Here is a 21,200-nt window from a genome sequence, read left to right on the forward strand (position 1 = left end):
TTATCAGTTACAACCAGACATTTGTCATTCTTAGTGATGATGAATTTCCGTTACCGCTATTTGTAGCAAATAATAACAATAAGTTTTCTTTTACTTGTTTGTACAGAACTCTCAATGTCACGTGTCCTACTTTTATGTTATTACTACAATCCAGATCCATAGACATCTTTTCGAAATACTTTACTATGGCATAGAGCACAAAATACGCGGTGAGAAAAAAACATAAATAAAAGTGACACGTAAACGGGTATTTTGTTTAGTAATCTAGTTAGTTTACCAATCAAATACAAATTTAATGTTTTTAAAAACACCGTTTATTTACTTGATATATAACTAAGTAGTTTACAGTTTCCTTTCATCTGATACTCAATACTTTACTACTCTTCATAACTTATTATGACATCTACCAGCACTATAAAATACCTACCTACGCCCAATCAGATCAAACTGCACAGTCACCTAGAAGAAATAACAAATTACTTCGGAACTTATTCATCGGAAGGTTAAATAAAATAGAGCCAACTATATTGTGTATTGAATATGTATATTTTGTATTGTGTAGTAACAAGATAGTTGTGTTTTCTTTTGTACAGCCAGCACAAAATACTAAAATAAAAATACAAAAAAAAAACATAATAAAGAAAATAGATAAGAATAATAAATAGATCAGAATTATTGTTACAACGTATTGTGATCTTGATTTTTGTAACAACAAAAAAATCTTGTGTTGAAAGCGTCCAAAATAGTGGTATGGTAATAGATTACATGTAGCAATCAAAGTGTCTGAATTTACATAAATATATATCTTATAGAAGATATAATTCAATTTATATTCATGTAAGACTAGATTTTATCTATCCGTACCTACTTTAAGCACCGAGAAATATTGTCAGAAGTCGCCGATAAAACAATAATTCGCATACTAACATGATTCTGAGTACGGCTAGTAAATTAATTAGACGTACATAATATAAGGTTCGGAAACTGTGATATGATGTTAGGATCGTACATTCATGAATTATTAAACAGTGTGGGCCAATTCTGGGCGTTTAATAATTTAGCCAGCAATGTCAAGTGACTTTAGGGGTGTACTGAATTATGTAAAAATCTCATTTCGCTAGTTTTAATAGCTGTTGGGTAGGTGACAGTCAAAAAGTTCAGTGAACTGTTGTTGTCATTTGTATTTTAAGAAAGACGAAGCCATAATCAATTTATAAGTATGGGTTTATTTGTGAAAAAGCTTTCAAAAAGATGGCATATGTTAACATGATTTGATTTACTTAAAGTTAAAAAATTATCTCGAGGTTAATTATTTTATACAACCGAAAAAAAATCGTACAAATGAAATTACAGATAAAAGAAAATCAAAATATGTGTTTTTACGGAAGCTAAAAGGAAACAAATAAAACCATGGATGTCAGCGTAGTATACATATTTCAGTAGATTAACAACAATGGTAACGAATACCAAATTCAGGGAGAACCAGGTTGAAATGTCAATAGTATTATCAGACTGTTCCTAGATACGTGATAATAAATTATTCTCTGTTATTAGTTGTTTTTTCCTGTACAACCGTTTCCATAAATAAATTGGTATTATTATAGTGAAATCAATAGATGTACCTTACGTGTTGTCTGTGTTTTTTTTTATGAAGCATGGAAAAAATGTCTGAAGCATAAGTTTAAAAAGTATAAACATTTTTATAAGCGACTCCCACATTTATGAATTTAATCCTTGTGTCACAAACAGTTAAGTCACATGCACAAATAAACCGTGTCTCAGTAACCTCCAATACCGACGCATGATGATGAAATATTATTTATTACACCCAATTTTTCACCCCTTTATGTCTCTTCACAATAATCTCACCATTAACTCGACAACTATAATAATTCTCACCAAAAACCTTGCTCATTTCCGCCCAGATGAATACGTTGTTCGCACGTTACACAAACTTTATGAGAATGACAGGTAATTATTTATTAATCTTTACATAGAAGAAGGCTGGAACTGGAAGGAATCTAGTAGATTAGCGAACGACACTTTGATTAATGTAACAAAGAATTAATGTTTTTGTTGACGCATTTATATCATAATTAGGTGGAATGGTAGAATGGTAGAATTCTGTCTACTTTACGCAGCCCGTTAGGTGAAAGATTTATCTCAAGGATTATTGAGTCTCTTGAAGATTTATTGCGTAGATTTCGCACGTGTAGGCACATATGTAGGATAACGATTCAGTATTTAAGCCTTCTCCCTTACATGGTAATATTTGTGACAGAATGTTATTTAAAAGTAGTTAATTTTAAAAGGTTTAGTACAAGAGTGATTCAATTTATGACTGTCTTAACTGTTGCCTAAAGTCAATTATTTCTTAACATAGCAGCAATGGAAAACATCAAAAGAATATTTCCAAGTATCTAGCTGTAATGGTTCTTGAGATACAACCTGGTGACAGTCGGACGAACAGACAGCGACATCTTTCAATTTTACCTTTTGGGTAACAAACCTTAAAAAACACACTTAATAAAAGTACACTGTGATTTATGACTTTTTATCTTGTATTAAACTATCTAATATTTCATTCTAGCCAGATTTACAACTCATTATTAAAAACTCCAAACTATTATCGCAATTACATACTAATTAGTTATCAAAACCCGCATTCATTTGCAAACCACTTAATTAATTTCATGGTATTTAACTATTAAAATCATATAGTTAAAGTCGACGCGATGTTTCCAGTTCTGTATGCACGTGGGGATACAATTTACTCGTATTTGTTAAAAGTTGTGTAATGGCGATTAATTAATGGTGGTCGGGTTGGAACCGCATGCATTGTAATTTTTCACCACAGCTTGCGGCACCGTTTTTTGGTAATATTATTGATTTGTAGATATTAAAATTTTGCAGCATTTTGTAAATATGATATGCACACAATTTTTCATCCAAATTCAGTGACACTAATAACTAGAACTTTTCTCATGATAAAGATATAATGTTCTAATGTGTAATGTAATGGATTTGGCCAACCTAATATTTTTTATCATAAAATAAATTAATGTAGCCTTTTGGCGTAGAAGCACAATGTACTCTATTTCACTATTTCTAAACCGTTACAATAAACCAGAAAACGTGTTTTGGTTTCCCAAATCCAAAGTCATTTCCAATTCACAAATAGTAGCTTTGGATTCCCCTCAAAGAGTTTCTCCCATTGTAATAAATTCGACTTGCCACTAAAGCCTCAGCCGATAGCTAATTAAGTACCCGTACACCTACTCAATTTCTCTTTAGCGTGCTCTCCTTCTACCCATAATTTCTGGAACATCGTTTATATTCAAAGTAAGCAGTAACCAGGTATTTTAATTCAACACCATTCGTACCCTTTTCAAAATGGCTGCGAAATCACTGTCAATTCTGCGTGATTCCGTAGAGGTATTATTGAGAAAATTGGCATTCTCTATTTGGGAGCATTTAATTTTATATAAATGATGTAGAAATTACGTTTGCCAAATCTTACAATATATTTGGCGCCGTATGAAGAGGAATGAGGTGAAGTGAAATATTATATTCGAATAAGACCGCATTTGAGGACTGCTCACTTAGAATTTAAGATTTTAGACTAGTTAGTTTAAGATTTTAACTAGTCTTAAATTCTCGTTGAAAATGTCAAATATTCTATTGTAAACTTTAACGAATGTATTCAAAATTATTCCGATACTCTTGACGAAAAATTGTCGACAAAAAAATAATTATAAGGTTAAAGAAAAGTGTTTCATAACAGTTTTTATTTTGTGAAAGAATGTCTAAATGGAATTCCACACTAATATTGCAAAGCAAAATACTTTCATACAGCTTTCGATGCACTTAGTTAACACCAGGAATTTATTTTTGGATTTATTTATTGGGGCGTCAGGATAATAACAAGAAAGAAAAAAACACGTGCAAGCACAGGACTTATCCACATATTTATGTGCCATGAAAGTTGACAATACTATATACTCTACAAATATACGCAACGTGGCTCGTAATACAGCTCTTGTGTATCTCATGTTTGTTTGCTTATACGTTGCTTACGACGCCATAACTTCACGCAAATTGTTTGATGGAATTCCTGACGCGGCACAGCGGGACCCACTGTGCATTCGCGATAAATTGCAGAACAATTTTAACGAACGATTTTTCAACAAACAAATAAGTAATACGCCAATTAGCTTTGAAAGCAATAAAATTATTTTATCGGTTTTTAACTACATAAAAACGGATTTATTTTGCTAGTTTGCGATATAAAATATTTCTTTTTTGTTTCCATCAATCATGTTGCCTTAAAAATGTGGAGGAAACGAATGGATAGTAGCTCTACAAAGTGTATTCCAAACTCGTAAATCTAGTACAGTAGCTGGTTACGTAAACATTTATATTTCGAGAATACTATCATTCATACCACGCCTTACATACTCTTTGATATGCCTATAAAACTTTGTATACAGAAAAATGTAGCTAACATAATTTATGAAATGTTTATTTATAATGTTATCGAGCTCTTTCCAAGGTAAAGATATTATCGCATCTTTAATTTTATTATTCGACCTTTCTACTCTATTCATTGCTTCGTTTCTATAAAGAAATTAATGTTTTGATTGCTATCATAATAGCCACATATTTTCGTTCTCAGATGTTTATCTCGAAATTAGTTCTCAATTCTGCTTACAGCCAGAAATAAATTTCGTTTTAATTGGTGTACGAATATTTCGTTCAGTTATAGACAAACATGGTTCTGATTCATTGAGCCCCGGGTACAAGGCCATTAGGACGAATCCATAATCCAGATTGATAAACGTTCGAAGCTAATTGACTCGTATAACCAAATATATGTACGAGAAGCGTTACCGACGATTTATTATGCAAATTTCTCTCAGCTGTTACCGAATCTCTCCGTCTGATCGTTGGGAAAACTCCGAAGCGAATGATCTAATAAATACTAGGTAGAGTGGCTCCCGCTTCGCAAACTACCCTCGCGGTGTTGAATCATGCGGGCGCCAGCCATTGTTCACGCAAACGACGGTATTGTTCAGATAACTAAACTTGGATATAGATGTTAGTGTTGGTTAATAAGGAAATCTCGAAATGCTAGATTCGTGCGAACTCGGATAAACCTGAGCAGAATATCTGCGGTGTTGTGAGTTTGCTTGCTGTTATTACTTCAACTGAATGAAGCTGTGATTGAGTTGTATTGATACAGAAGGTGCTTGAAGGTGCACGATGAGGTAGTGGAATTATTTGTACATGTATTAATCGGTCAGGAACGTCGACAAATGTATATTTGCTCTTTTAAAAACAAGTGATGATCTCTTTTCTTACCCGCACATACTTTCAACTTTTCTAAAGAATATTTGGTAGAGTAAAATAATCTTATTTGTACTTAAGTATAACTTTACAACAGTGAGTAAATGCCTTTGTTTTACCTTGGCAGGGTCCTGGTGATTGCCGGTGACGTAAACGGAGGCTCGGCGACCGAGCAGTGTTCGGCTGACTATGGAACTACTGCGCCGGCCCGACATACGATCTTGAGGCACCGGCAACATTTTCTTCAGCTTCTATATCCTACACACGACTAACCTTAACTTCCGACTACCATTTCACCTTTACTCTACACACACACACTTTGTAAATACGAACATAAATTTCGCACTCGTTTTATTTTCTTACTCGCTAATTACACATCTTCATTACATCATTAATTATACCGGAACGCTAGTCCCTACACTTCAACACTTAATTGGACGACGTTATACATATTTTTAAATATAGGCACTATAATTTTAACGGCTGCTCAGTCTGTTACAGAAATTAAATATTTGAAGTCATTTTTGTTAATTTCAGCACGCGTTATCTTGATTGATGTTCACGAATATCTGGAACAAACAGAAAAATTAAGCTGTTTTAGTTCTGGTGAGAAAAAATGGCGGGCTTGTGATAAGGGTCATCATCTGTGAACGCCTCTCTCGCGTCAACCAGTCAGAAGCATGATATGGGTTCTTTTTCAAAACGCCGCCGCAACATTGAATGGACGTCTCGTATCTTGTGAAAACATTGTTCGTCGCTTCAACGAACAACCTACGGAATGTTCGGTGAATATTACACTAAACAAGTGGGTTACGTGAATACATCGTCCACACGTCGAATTTACGTTGTTTTATTAGGAGTTTCGATGTGGAACAACAATGTTCCTGTGTTAAACACAACGTCAATGTAGCCAAGTATTTTGAGTGAAGCTGTGTTGTAGTCTTATTGGTTATACTGGCGGTGTTTTGTTGGCGTTTACTTTACTACATACAGCAGCTGGTTTAAAATTTGCTTTTTCTTTTTGTACTTTTTTAATGGTTGGAAAATGCCGGGTCCGGAATTGTGATTTACATATTTACATCACTTATCAAACACACTTTGGTACAAAATGCATTTGGACCAAAACTTACTGAAGTTACTCGGCGAAACTTGGAAGGGTCAAAAGAGAATTTTACTCATTTATTACCCCAAAATAAAAAAATGATTTGAAGAAACTTATCAATTAATACAAATCAATCGTGGGTCTACCAATACGTCAATTTTAAGTTTAGGTACCTACTAAAGCCAGTTCTTGAAGCAATGTAATAAAACTTGAAAAATGGTGCCGACATTTACTTCGCCTCAAAGTTATTGAATTGATTTTGTTGCACAATAGGTCGTGCGTCTTCTGGCTTCAATAATAAAATGCGCTATATTTTATCGCTTTAACTTAAGCTAGAGGGTTCAGCTGAAAGCTCTGAAGGAACATTTTTATGCAATCTCAAACGCTTTGCGAAGGAAAACGTTTCACATCACTTCTTGAAGATGAGATCTGATACATTCGATCATATATGCTACGATGGTTTCAAAATTGTGAAACGCGATCATTTTTACAAGAAACGCTGTTTTTATTTATGTACAATCTTGTGTTTATACTTGAGGGTCTTCGTTGCAAGATTGTATTTGCAAAAATAGTTTTATTATTTTTCAAGTAAATATGTCGTGAGGAAATCTAGATTAAAAGTATTGTGATTGGGATTTCGGGATTGGCCAAACCACTTTAAGCAAGCGTAGTGATCGATGCTCGAATCTTTTCTACATCGAAAACGTTTGGGAATTATTATTATTTATATTTCTTATACAATTAGTTACTTTTTTCACGCAACAAATTTCAAAACCCATATTTTCCTTCACAATAACGAAAACACAAACATTGTTGTTTATTTACCGGAAATAAACGTTACTCGCATCTCAAGACATGCGAAGCCCAAAGTGCTTATCTGAGATATAAATAAAATAAGTCGGCCTCTTATCGGCCGTTGCTTTCCCTCGTAGGTAGGCAGAGCAAAAGGCGTTTTTCTTCTAGGATTTTCGGCCACAAATGGTTTTGGAGGCTTCCGTGCAGCTCATTTACGGAGGTTTTTGAGGTCGTGGCGCCGCAACGTAAATGCAAACCTAACCCACGCAACGGGTTCTGGAAATTGGACCGCCATTTTGTTTTCGGCTTGCTTTCCGATTGGGATTAGGATTGACTTGTTCGGTTGATGAAATTTGATTAAAGATTTCGCGACAGTTCTTATTTTGTCCTGACGTTTGTGTTCTTATGTTTTTCCTATACAAATCCCACAATTTTACAAAGTCTCACAATGTACAGCTAATTTTGTAGCCTTTACGTAATTACATTTTGCAACAAAATTTCTTTCAACACATATAATCTTCGCAATTTATTTTGATAAAAACAAAACTAAAAACTCATTCAGTGTAACTCCGAGAGAAATTACAACCGCTTGATTGCAGCACCAATAACATACAATGCAACGTGTAAACAGAGAAAAAAAATGCACGGTTCATTAGCACTTAAACTCGCGCGGTTTTGAATATTTTATGACTGAACTGGCACAGCTATTCAGAAAATAATATAAAAGAAAGAGGGAATTCTTCATCACTGGCAGGTACACTCGTTAACCCTACCGTGTCGCGGACAGACTCGTGAATTAAACACTGGCAAATACGTGACGTCACGGCGACCTCTGCCGTAGGCCCTCGCACTGAGATGGACTCCACTTGAATGTATGTCTAGTGTTGCCTAGCTTTATACTTCCGTACTGTGTCTACATTGTTCTGCGGGAAGCCGATTATTTACAATGCAAGGATTGTTATTGTTGCGACAAAGAATCAGTCACGTTCAGACATTATGGAGTTGATTTACTGTTTTATGATGTGAGTATGATAATACATACTTGAAGAAGAGGTAAAGGAAAAAGGTGTTTTAAATTGTAAAAGGAAAAGAGTAGATAAGGAACTATCAGTATTATATCATAAATAAACTGAGTGGATAATGATATTACCCTAAATAGTACTGATTGATGTCTGCAAGAAGCCTTATTTTCCTGGTTGATTTATTACTTTTGTTTTATAAAATTTATTTGGCCATCATGCTTGACACTGACTACATACAATACTTAACTGAAAATTATGTTTCGTTTTTCGTTTAACGTTTATCGCTTTAGACAAATATAAAAAAAAACCCGACCCGAATTGAGAACATTTAAAAATGAAAAAGTTTAACATATAACCGTCGTTAACTGCCTGCGTTAGAACCCCTTACTTAACACAACCTCCCTCAAAAATTAGACTTACGTAAGTATATTTCGTGAACTCCAAGGAGTCGATTCATCACATTATTAAATTGCATATCGACTTATCAACTTGTAACTTTATTTAAACTTATTTAATCTACAAAAGTTGATATACAATATGACAACAGTTTACTCAGGGTAAGCAAGAGGATTTAACCTTAATAGAAATACAATATTTTCCAAGAAAGAAGAATATTATAAGAAAGTATCAACGCGTCTGCAGCAGAGGAAATAAGAAGCGTTGGCTTGAATTTATGACTTACAGCTTTATAGAGTAAAGTTTATTTCTTAGACACTAGATATTGTGAAGACATTTTTAGCGCACAACTTTCTACTCCGGAGAAAGGGTGTTGAAGACGGATTGATGGCGACACAAACGTTCATACTACATTTATGTAAGGATTTATTTACAGAACAATTGTTCATGTGAAATTTGTTGTTTCAGTAAATACTTGCCTAAAGATGGAAATTTTTTAGAAAATTTCTCAGGAGAAAATATTGACAAATGGATGGTTGAGAATGATTTATTTATTAAAGGTTTAGTCACGTGTTATATAGGGATAGCCCGATTACTTCTGGACCTAACTGTAGTCCCTCATCATGAGCTAACAAGACGCTGGCGAGTCGAACTGCTTATGTTTTTTATTCTCAATGTAAGTAGGTATATCACAACTCAAGCTTATCCAGTAGCTTACCTCATAAAAATCGCGAATACTTGAACCTAATCTAACGTTTCTGTGAAAAATCACTGGCTGATAACTAGTATTTTCTTTACCAAGCTTCCAAACAAAAAAACTCTTCTGTTTTCAAATTCAAATAGTGGAACACGGTCCGACCGTTAGTAAACGGTTGTCAAGTCCAAGTCTCTGGACCGAGAGTCCGCTAAATGAAGACAGACAGGCCGCTAATAACTTCACCCAAGTGAGGCCCTTAGCTAGGGGCAAGATGGCGATTACTCCATGCAAATGAGTGTTATGACGCACACACTCACACACTCACACACAATCATGGTACGGTTAGCAAAAAACAGTTGGCATTTGCAAGTTATAGCAATTTTTCTCGATAAATTCAAAGAGTAACAAGGGATCTAATATGCATCCCGTTAGAGTCATCCGACACCAACTTAGATAAAGGCTAGGCTGATGATGATAGCATTTCATTAACACGTAACAGTATATAGTTAGAAACACTAAACACCAAGTTTTTAGATGTCCTATCAAAATGTTTTAGATTTATAAATCTGTTTTGCCTGTTTACCTTATTTTGCTAGCTGTTAGCTAGCGTTGTATAAAAAATAAGTAGGGAATAGCTACGATTACTAATGAAGAAAAAGAAAATACCTATTAGTAAATTCCTTGTTTATTAACGTATACTAAGTTTATTCTCAATTGCTAAGTTGTTAGCAGTTTCCATAATTAAGTATTCTTCGTTAAAAGTTCATTTTTCTGCTACCAAAGTGGCTTTAAACCTTTTTTGTAACTAATTTACATAGTAGACTGTTTCTTTAACATTTTTTTAAAATAAATTATCGAATTATTTAACTTACTGCTTTCAATCCAAAATATTCGACACAATTGTATCAATAAAGAGGTTTTATTTCGCAATTTCTGTGTACCAAGTTTCGTATTAAAAGAATAAATACTTGATATGAAAAAATAAACAAAAGTACGTTGGAAGTGGGTCAAATAATAACACCTCTTGAATATTGCCCAGTGCACCGGGCAAATAGATAATTCCACACTTTAATTCAATTTTGTTTATTAACTTATCTGAAGGAACAACGTTTTATCGCCGTCTGTTAGCAAATTTAAAAAAGGAGGAGGTCTTAAATGCCTTTTTTTAATTGTGATGTTTTTAAAGTTTTTGAGTACGGTATTAATCTGGGTTGTACACGAAAAGATTAAACTACAGAGTCAGTACATAAAATACGACTTGGTATAAACACGTGTAAACTACAGAATGCCCTTTAAACACAAGAATATCTTATTCCAAAAATAGCCGTCATTATGCTGGATCAATTTATTTATGTTAGCAACTAAGTTGGGAATAGATTGATTCATTACAGACAGATTTCTTGTTTATTGAAGTGAATCACAATTGATTGGTTAGTCCAGCTCCTAATACGCTTAAATTTGCCTTATGTAGGCTATTTAAGGAGTGGATAGTAGAGTAATTGTATAATAATAGCAATACGAAATCATAAAATTAAGATTACAAAAAAAAATACGTCAAAATTTCTTTAATCAATTTTGGTCTCATGGCCAAACTGAACTGAACAGCGTTATGTCGTAATTTTCACCTTATATCCTTATATCGGTTTTTAAGCATAACGTTTAAGGTGAAAATATACCAATAACACATCCTATAGAATTTTGGACGTTCATCGTTCTAAAGTAGAGCAATTCTTCAGGAACGGTGGCCATCAATCTGTCTTACGACCGCCTCACATAATACAGGGAGACAAGCATATATACGTGTCACCTCTCGCCAAAGTAAATCTGTCAATCAATCAAATAAATAAGGCACATATTTTAGCCTCATTGAATTTACTTGCAGACGGAAACTTGTTCAATTTCAGAAATACCAGTTCAAGTAAGTGAGGTGTGTTTTTGCAGTTCTTTTGCCATTTGCGTTTATGAGATTGCATTTGCGATTTGAGATGGGTTTAAATAGAAGTGTCTACTTATAGATACATGTATTTTTATATTTTATTTTGATGTTAGAATATCCCACTGGCTTATAGACCGAGTTTGTCCAATCGCTAAAAGTGAATGAATGAATTTCCCTAATGCAAATTGCAGTAATAATGCAGTAAAAATATAAGATGAACGTCCCAAACGTCCTTAAGTAAGTGCTACTACTGATAAACTTGCACAATAATACTTAACACCGATAAAACAGAAACATCTCAAAACCCTTGAATATACAGACAACATTAAACAATTTGAAACCCTGGCTTCAACAAACTCAAATCAACAGACCACAGCATAACGTTATTGACAACATCAGACTGTGTAATTAGCTGAACAAACTTAGTACGTAACGTGGGTAACGTACGAGTCGGTTACCAAGCTTCGGAGGTTTCTACCACTATAATTCGTGAATTCTCCTTGGGACCTACCACCGCCTCTTAAAGTTAATTACTTGCTGTGAAAGAGAGACACCGGTATACGGGGAGTAGAGCGCTGTCTCGTTCCTACAACACCGAAAGTCTAACTTTAACCTCCTTAGCATATTTAACGTATTATGAGGTTAATAGGCAATGAGTTCATGCTTGTAAGTCCCGGCGCAGATGGTAATGTTCCGCTTGTTGATGAAGTAAACCTGGTTACCTTAAAATACTGAAGTAAGGGATTTGGTGCGTTTTATTGTTCTTTTCCAGAACAATTTTGGGATATTCGGTGGCAAGGTATTTAAACTTTTATGTGAGAGAGTCGATTGAAGATTTTAGTGTTTTAAATTTGGAACGGAAAGTATTTCCTTTTAGGTGCATGGGTGTTATAACCGTAAATTTGGAGTCGTAAAGTCTGGTTTCGGGTTTTCACTCTTGCACCGAGAAGAAAGTCCTATCACTGGAAAAGTATGAAAATATTTTATTTACGATCTTTTCCAGTGTCTAGAATAAAAATGAAGAGAAAAGTCGGCTATTATACAGTATACCTGGTTTTCTTATGTTTATTTTTACGAAACGTTATTTTGATTTGGAAGTATTCGTAACGAAGCTTGCTACTGAGCACAATTCCTTTACATCTTTGAATAAAACATTACTTTTGTCCAAGATACAATTATTATTCCTGTTGGTAAACCAGCTATGCTTTTCCTATTTAAAGCGGTAAAATATCAGTTACTTTAAGACATTTCGTGTAAGATTTACAGAGTCTTTTTCCATCTCTCGAATTATAATGACAACCGAAAAAACACACTAAAACAACAAACTACCATGTTTTAGAAGGAATAAGCCCTTTTTTCTCAGAAAACCTTCCTAATGACGCCGAAACCAAAACATTTATCTTTAGAATTAGAAACAGAGTAAACCCATTGGATAGCAGTGTGCGTCGCAAACTTTCTTATACCAGTGCGGTAGATTAACGCTTCCCCTAAACTTTTGCCTTGATTAAAACCACAAGACATCGTGACGTGAATTATAAAACGGTATAATTTATTTTATGAGCTAACCTTAGCGTTTTTCTGGAGTATAAAGGTCACAGCTCATTAGAACCAACCGGCAAGAACCACGCGCGGCTTTGTCGAACGGCACATGTCGATAGGTGGACGCCGCGTAATCACCGACAATTGTGACGCGGTCAACCAATAGACCCTCAAAGCTAAAGCAAGGTAAGCATGCGGCTTATTACGGTGACGGTACGCAGTTGATGTAGTTAGCGCATATCCATGGAAGTCCACGTCAAGAATACTAGCCGCAGGAGTTCAGGCGATGCGTAGTCGGTACTGGGGTTCCAATGAGCTGTTATCTTACCTTAAATCTTTGTAAAAAAGGAAATGATGACTGAAGAATGAATGGTGATGAATGCTCTCTATGTGCTGAAGATTACTCTTTAATGACTCTAAGAACGATTCTTTCTTTGTAACGATGCTAATGTCCGTAGTTTGTGTAAAGTTGAGTGAAAAATGACAGACTGTAAGTCTCCATTCTATGTAAGTATGTCGTGGACTTTATTATTAAAGTTGTTGAAATCACAACTGATACTTTTATTTAAGTATTTGATTTTTTTAATTCTAACTGGTGGAAGCTAACTGTCCAACAGAGGATAGGTATAAAGAGAGGGAAAATCTCGTAAATAAAACCTATATTTCAGTAAAATCAAAGTCTAGAATCGCCAACCCGCAAGTTGTTCACTAGGTTTCTCACCGGATGACCAATATTGGAAGAGGTGTTTTCAAACCAGTAGGACTAAAACAAATATTTTGAGGATGAGACTACACAGACTACTTAAAGATACAATTTCTATAAAATATGATGAACATTTATACAATTTGTGAAATGAATTGGGTGAACACACGATATAAATCGTACTGAAATCGAAATGCTTTGCTCGATTGCTTTGGAAAACCAAATAGTGGGTAGCAGTGCCAATATGTTCTATACGTTGGCAAGTTTTCAATGATTCATAACAGGAATTGTTTTCAATTTTATGGAAAACCAGCTTATATGACTGACGCGATCCATCAAAGCTTTTTGCCAATATCCCTTCGTAAGTTTGATAGACCCATTGCTATTTTTTTAGGTAGGTACTGGGATTGTGGTTTGTTTGTGGAATTAGTTAACATTGGTCTAGCAAAAAAAATGCTCGACAATATTTGAACAACTTTCTTATATTTTTTTCTAAATGATTTTGTACAAAAACAAGGTCACAAAAGGTGATAAAAACGACTTACCTGAAACGGTAACAAAACCAAAAGACAAAATATACCGTTTTCATTGAAACGGGATTTACGTAATCACCATATTTACTATGAGAATCACGTCACACCCCCCATTATTCATATCCTTATATTTATAGCTCGCGTGCTCACGTTCCTAGGTAATTCATTATTAGAGTAAGTTATGGGGGTTGTTTAAAATGAAATTATCGGGTAATACGATCAGGGGGACTACCAACACCTTTGAAGTAATACTCTTGTAGTTGTGGGAAAGAGACGGCGCTCTATGACGTTTAATACGCTGTCTCGCTTCAACACCTACAACGGTAGTACTTAAAGAGTTAGTCGTAAGCAAAGTACTTGTTACCAATTAGGTGGAATGGAAATGACTGCAAAGCAATGATTAAATGATTTTTGAATGAAATGTTGTGCAGTACACTTGAATTAATCTCCTGTATTAAATCCTGTGGTAATAATTTTATCGCATTTCACTCAATCTAAGCTTCCTAGCATACTTTCAGATACAGAGTTAAAACAACGAAAAATCAAAGAGCTATCAGTGCATTTGCTTGGAAAATATTAAAGTAAATATTATTATTAGGTTAATTAATACCTAAAATTAGATGCAGAAGACGGGGGACTGGAAGTCCAACTATGGACCTTGATAGGCTGAATCAATGTATCAGTTTTCCAAAATAATGTCCTACTGCTTATCCCGGTAACACAGCTTACTATTTTAACTACTGACTCCTTTGTTTCTTCCAGTTCATTTCAACAGTGACCACGTGACATAACATGTAAATATTTACTCGAGAATTTCGTAACTTCGGCGCTCATAATATTAGTGTAACACGTTCAGTTCATACGCGTGCGGTGTGGTTAATATCCAAACAATATAATCAAAGCAACTAGGTATTATTTGCAAACATGAGGCTAATCTATCGCCTGCCAATCAAGTCTGAAAAGAGAACAAACGAAAAATCTTTCAACGGAATGACGTCATTTATTAAAAAAGAAACATTATAAAACCGGTCAACTCGTCAAGTGCGAGTCAAACTGGCAACTCTAGGGATTCCGTAAAAATATTATTCATCAGATATAGTTTGATGGCAGGCAGACAAACCAACAGCGACAATAATAGGACTCTGGTTTTCCCCTTTGTTTTCCCATGCGTTACTAAACCATACATTTCAGTACGCCTTCATTAAACACTACATAACTACTTCAAAGAGTCTAGACAACATTATCCTCAAATACGTATAATTTAGTAAAAGATTCATCTCCCTCAAAGGATACCAGCCTAATGAAATACACTTAAAGTTTCCAGCAATTTTTAACGCTGTAGACAAAGCACTTAAGCAATGCAGCGGCCGAGCCAATTACAAGCTACACAATTAGGATGCCTGCTTTGGCCAATGTCGCAGTCGCTAAGTGCAACAAAAAATTCAGCTTTCATAACAAAAATCTGAAGCGGTAGTCGGATACCCTTCAAAGTTTCACTGGACAAGACAAATTAATTTCAAAATTGAAATACAGAGTCCGAACTAGGTTATTTAATACAAATGACGTTATTATTATTACTCTCCTGCCATAAGTTTCACCATATTCGATTCCGTTCTTCTACTGGTCTTCGTATTTATTAATATAAAAATAAGTAATAAGTAAGTAAGTATTTGTTTCCGACGGCAAAATTTATTTTTTGGTCAAATACCCTTTTATAGCAGCGAAATAGTCACGTTTGACACCAAATCCGATGACGCAAATATGATACCAGAACACAATACCGAGAAATCCACAGTTATAATTACTATTATAAAGAAAATTCGAAAATCAATCAAACGCTCTAACGAACAGCACCAATTAACAGCAGATCTAGATAGAAACTAACATGGCTGACAGCACAGGTCACTCCAAACCACGTGTGTTGTGTTTAATAAACGATTGAACTTCAAGATGGTATCTGCAAATGTTTGATTTAAAACACACTCGCCTTTGTACGCGCCGCGCGTCAGATCATTCCTCTTTCCTTCAACTTTTGTATTGAGATACGTTTCAAGGTGAATGGGACGTAAACGTGGATATGCGATGTTTGATAACATTTTATGAAGTCGTTAGAGGATGATATGAATCATATCGGACTGATTTGACATAACTAGGATGATTGCCACACCTTTGATTACGTGATAACGTTTACAACTTTTATTTTGGTAAGATAAAGCTTTTTGTTTAACATGTTTCGCTGTTGCCATTAACAAAAAACTTTCATGTCACTGTTCATTGTTGCATTTTTCGCTGACAAGCGGTCAGTCAACCGCATAACACAACGGACATTTTACACGACAAATTTTTGTAGTGCCAAAACGTAGTTTACAGAAACAAATTAATAAATTACGAAATTATAAATGCTCTGAGAAAGTACTGAGAATTATTTTACAAAGCTCAATGCTTGCGGTCTACTTGAAACAGAACTTCAACGTGTGATGATGTGTTGTTGATAAAGTTGAAATAAAGGCTGTATTTCCCCACAAACGATATCCAGAGCGGAAACCGGGGAACGCTGACATCGCATCTTTGATATGTTGGAGCGTGATTCTCCCTATTAATGTCTGTTTTAGAATACGATACGTCAAGCCGCGTTTGATGTGTCTCCTCTATAAAATAATGGTTTAGTTATAGCCTCATTAACATAACGTTGTTATGTTACAAATTATTATGGGTGATGAGTATCATTGTTAATGAGTGGTTTTGTTTATTGAGTAACATTGGTATCGTTATAGGTTTGTTGTCAAAATATGTTGACAAAAAATTTTGAAGTCGTCAAAACGGAGGCCTGCCACATGCACAATAATATTCAAGACAATTAGTAACAATAGAAAAAGAAACAGTTGATAATCTTATTGAAATATATTTATGTAATATTCGAAATTTAAACTACAAAATGGTTTCTTAGGTTGAGGCGAATGTTAGACATTGAAATGAAACTACTTTTACGGATTTTATCGCGGTTTAATGTTCGATTTTAGTTCCCGACGTTCCGACACCTTTGCAGGTAACATGGTCACGGGCAGACTGATCTGCCCGTGACCATTTAAACTGCGATAAAATCCGTAAAAGTAATTTCATTTCAATATTAAACTACAAAAGTTGAAAGCGAAAACGCACTTGTTAAAGAACTTCAGCTCACGCCTAATATGTAAACAGATTAAAGTACTCTGCAGTCATCTTAACACTAAATTGTTCAAAAAAATTTTATACAGACAGTGATCTCTCAAACCGACGAAGCTGTTAAACGTGATAGTATCTCATAAATTAAAATTAAAACACCGAAACTTTGTGCAAGTTTCAAAGTGGCTTAACTTTGAATAACCTTTAAATTTAAGTTAGTAAAATTCTAATGAACTAATTTAGAGTTGTAATAAGTTGAAATATGAGGTTAATCTCATCGAGAGACTTAAGCAAAACCGTTTATTTTCATCTATAAATATCAAATTGTGACATCATCATGACAAAAAAACCCGGATAAGTGAAGGTTCACTGACATTGACGGCTCTAAAGTTAAATACGTCGACTTTATTTACAACATTTATTGTTATAGTGACACAGTAATTATAAACTGAAAATATTTGAACTGTATACCTTCCATGGTTCTTAAGACACACCCTCGCGACAGACGGACGGTCAGACTAAATGACAGCTATGCCTTAGTAATATGAAGCATACCGTTTACCCTTTAGGTACATCCCCTAAAATCTCCTAAGAACTCTACATCCGACCTCTATTCAGGCATATGTGATTTATTCTCCTGACCATATCAGTCCACCTTTACGATACATTTTTCCCATCAATATCCCCATTCGATTTAGCGAGGGGGCTTATCAATGAACGTTCTTAGAAATCGCGGGACGGTAACGTACCGAATATCGTTATCGGACGGCGCCGATATCGGGACAGCTCACCCTGTTCCGTAGCACCAAAGTACCGCAGTATCACCTAATATTTCGATAACAGCTATCCGTTGGCTTGTGGTACCTATTATCAATGCGGAATGAGCTTCGCCCGCTAATAATGGATCTATCTGTTTACTAACATCGTGTCGCGTATGTATTTTCTATCGACTGTCAGTGATTGTACGCCCAACGAGCCGCAACCGATAATTCCTAATCCGTGGGCGTTGTTTCGGTATTTGAGGATAAACTTTATGATTTGCTGCGTCTAGATTTTATGTTGCGAATTCACGGAATTTATGGCTTAAATTTGTGTGTATTGCTTAGTGGTTGTGTTATTACAAGTGTTAAAAACGATTAGTTATTTATTGAACTGGTTTGGTTGGATTAAATTAACAGTCCGTTACATATTTGTGTAGGTACTACGCACTCCTTAGGTAGAATACAATGTATGATTTCAATACACGTACATAAATGCTCAACCGTTTTATTACAAATTGTATATTTTACGTTTGGTTGCAAGTGGTCAACATCTTATTGTTGTATACATATGTATGTATTTATATATACATTTTGGTCTCGGACTTGGCAACTACGTGGCTATATTTTTACCTACACGTCATGCAGTTTATGCCTCGAAACTGGACATTGGCCACACATTTTTTTTTAATTTTTAAAGGATACTAAAATCTGAAATTCAAATCCGAAGAGCGAAACTTAATTCTAGTATCATGCTTATAAACTGCTTTAACATAACATTTGACGTCACCAAAGGCAGATTTTTTTCAAATAAGTTACGTTCAACTTAGATTACAGTATAAATCGCCACCTTTTACTTTATCTTTTTCGATACAAACAAAACTGTGGTGATTCCATAAAAACGTTCAAGGACCAAAAAAGATAAAACTCTGTGGAAGTTTTTCGATCTTTGTGAACGGTACCAATTTCTATAGTCCAAGTTATATCTTTTTACTTTAGGAAAGGAATTTACTTCGAAATTACGTTTTAGATTTGTTTTATTTTGATATTATTTCATAGTCTGAGAAGACATTTGTCAGTCTTGCCAATGTCAATATACATCTAATATTAATCACATTACCTGTTTGATTGTTCCAAATTAGTATTATACAAATAGATTGTAATTAATATGTTGCTAGTGTGCAATACGTAGGCAAATAGTAAAATAATTGACCGCAGTCTAGCCTCCTTACACACTAGCAGCTAAAATCACCGCGCGTCTGCCCGATGTTTGCATCTTCATGTATCGCTTGCTAGGAACGCACGCGGATAAGAAGTTCACCCCACGGATTTTTACATAAAAATAATTTCTTTGATTTACGGGCCGGCCCGCTACATCTCGAAAAGGGTCCCACAGAAACATAAAATCGGGATAAAAACTATCCTGTGTTAATGCTGGGTAAAAACTATATGTGTACCAAGTTTAATCCAAATCTGTATAGTGGTTTTTGCATGAAAGAGGAACAAACATCCATACACCCATAATATTTGTAGGATTAGTACGATTGGTAGCAATATAAATGTAAAACAAAAAAATAAATAATAATTTTCTAGCATTCCACTTGGAAATAACTAGGAGATCGTGAAAAATAAGGCCGAGGTCAACTGACTCCTATTCTATACATTAAAATTGCCTATGACGTAGTACACTTCATGAAAATAAAATGATTTGCATATGTATATGCGGGTACGCCCTGTATGAACTACAAATTAGCGATGGTAATAACTAAAGTGGATAGTAACACACAAATTATAATCTAGACTGAAATAATTAAATAGTACCTATACTTGGTCACGGTCACCTCTTAATATGCATAAAGTTGGTGACTTCGATAACTTGAATATATTTTAGTTTACATAATATGAATTTAAACTGGTGAAGAAAGAGCCGGACTGGCAAAACTTCCTTGCAAATTGGACACAGAAATCTAATTTTCAAGCCAAATTGTTCACTATTTGTATAATCTTAACAATCTTTGCTAAGCCTCTTGTTACCTCATCCACGACTCTTCCATATATGTGGAAACATACAACATTTTCAGAGGAACAAAAAAAAACGTTATTTTAAGTTCAAATTTTTTTACTTCCGTAAATATACCGCTTGTGCCTTTAAATTGTTACCTAAACATTTGTTATATGCTAACATGATGAGTGGCCTCGTAAAAGAAACAAAAAGAAAAGGTGATAAGAAAAAAAACGATGAATTCATAATTATTGTTTCCGATTCAGTGCAGTATTTTTCTAGAAACTTCCATCTAGATGACATTCGCTCCAAAATTTTTCTACAGATTCAATCAAAACCTGAGGTTTGTTTTGAACTGAAAAATTCGAAGATTCACGATCCTTTGTTGATAAAATCGGAAAATTCTTCTTAGAATAACTAGATTTTATTTAATACCATCACATAAGAACGAGTTATTGACCATTGTTCAATATTCATTAAATACTCTTTCTTTAATTCGCAAATTGCGTTTGTTATCTTAAGGGTGATCAATGAAGTAGAGTCATTAGTTTTACCCGAACAGACTGGCGGTTATCCAATTTTCCTTCGCTATTTTTCATACTTTATCTTATATATGTAGTATTTTCAGGTATGTGTGAATAGTAGCTATTTACGGCGATTTATGGAAATTGAACACTGGTACGGAAAAAAATACCATTTTTTTAGATGCATTATCGTGCATTTTCTCATTGAATACGTCCTTATTATTCAATGATGTTCAAATTTCTACAAAATCTTATTGAAAACCTGTACTAGAACCATTTTATTATCAAAATATGTTTTGCACAAAAATCGATGTAAGAATATTTTAAATGACAGAGTGTATCTGAATTTTATCAAGTCTGACCACACTTTTTATAAACCATAGCTGGTCTGGTAAAAACATTTTTAATCTGGACATTTCTGTCCCAAGTTATGAGTAAATATTTTCAAACTTTCACATCCTTCGTCGGGAAGGCTATAAAAACGCGAAGTCTCTTTTCTTGATTTTCTTAGCGTAACTCTTATATTGTTGTTTTACTTTATTTTAGACTGCTATTGTCCTATAAAATATTACTTTTGGTGGCCATAACCGCATTATCCACAACTTTACTGATGTTAGGTGATAATTTTCTTTGTTAAAATAAGAGTTTCCTTAGCATCCTAATTTATTTTCTTTTAGCTAAAGCA

At 34.4% G+C, this 21,200-nt stretch overlaps 1 protein-coding gene across 2 annotated transcripts in view; it reads right to left on the reverse strand.

The window, feature by feature from the left end:
* LOC113496505 (syntaxin-23-like) overlaps positions 1–16,216 on the reverse strand; it is an 81,954-nt gene extending 65,738 nt beyond the window's left edge. The window contains exons 1-2 of one of the 2 annotated variants that reach the window (XM_026875742.1): positions 15,803–16,216; positions 5,466–5,915 (exon numbers count right to left, since the gene is read on the reverse strand). In XM_026875742.1, coding sequence (XP_026731543.1) covers positions 5,466–5,585 — 120 coding nt within the window. In that variant the 5' untranslated portion in view covers positions 5,586–5,915; positions 15,803–16,216. Of the gene's footprint in view, positions 1–5,465; positions 5,916–7,856; positions 9,664–15,802 lie in introns of those variants that run through there. The other variant, XM_026875741.1, reaches the window with a different exon arrangement.
* Positions 16,217–21,200: the final 4,984 nt, after the last annotated feature.

Source organism: Trichoplusia ni, chromosome 8 (assembly GCF_003590095.1).
Source record: "Trichoplusia ni isolate ovarian cell line Hi5 chromosome 8, tn1, whole genome shotgun sequence".
NCBI classification, from domain to species: Eukaryota; Metazoa; Arthropoda; class Insecta; order Lepidoptera; family Noctuidae; genus Trichoplusia; species Trichoplusia ni.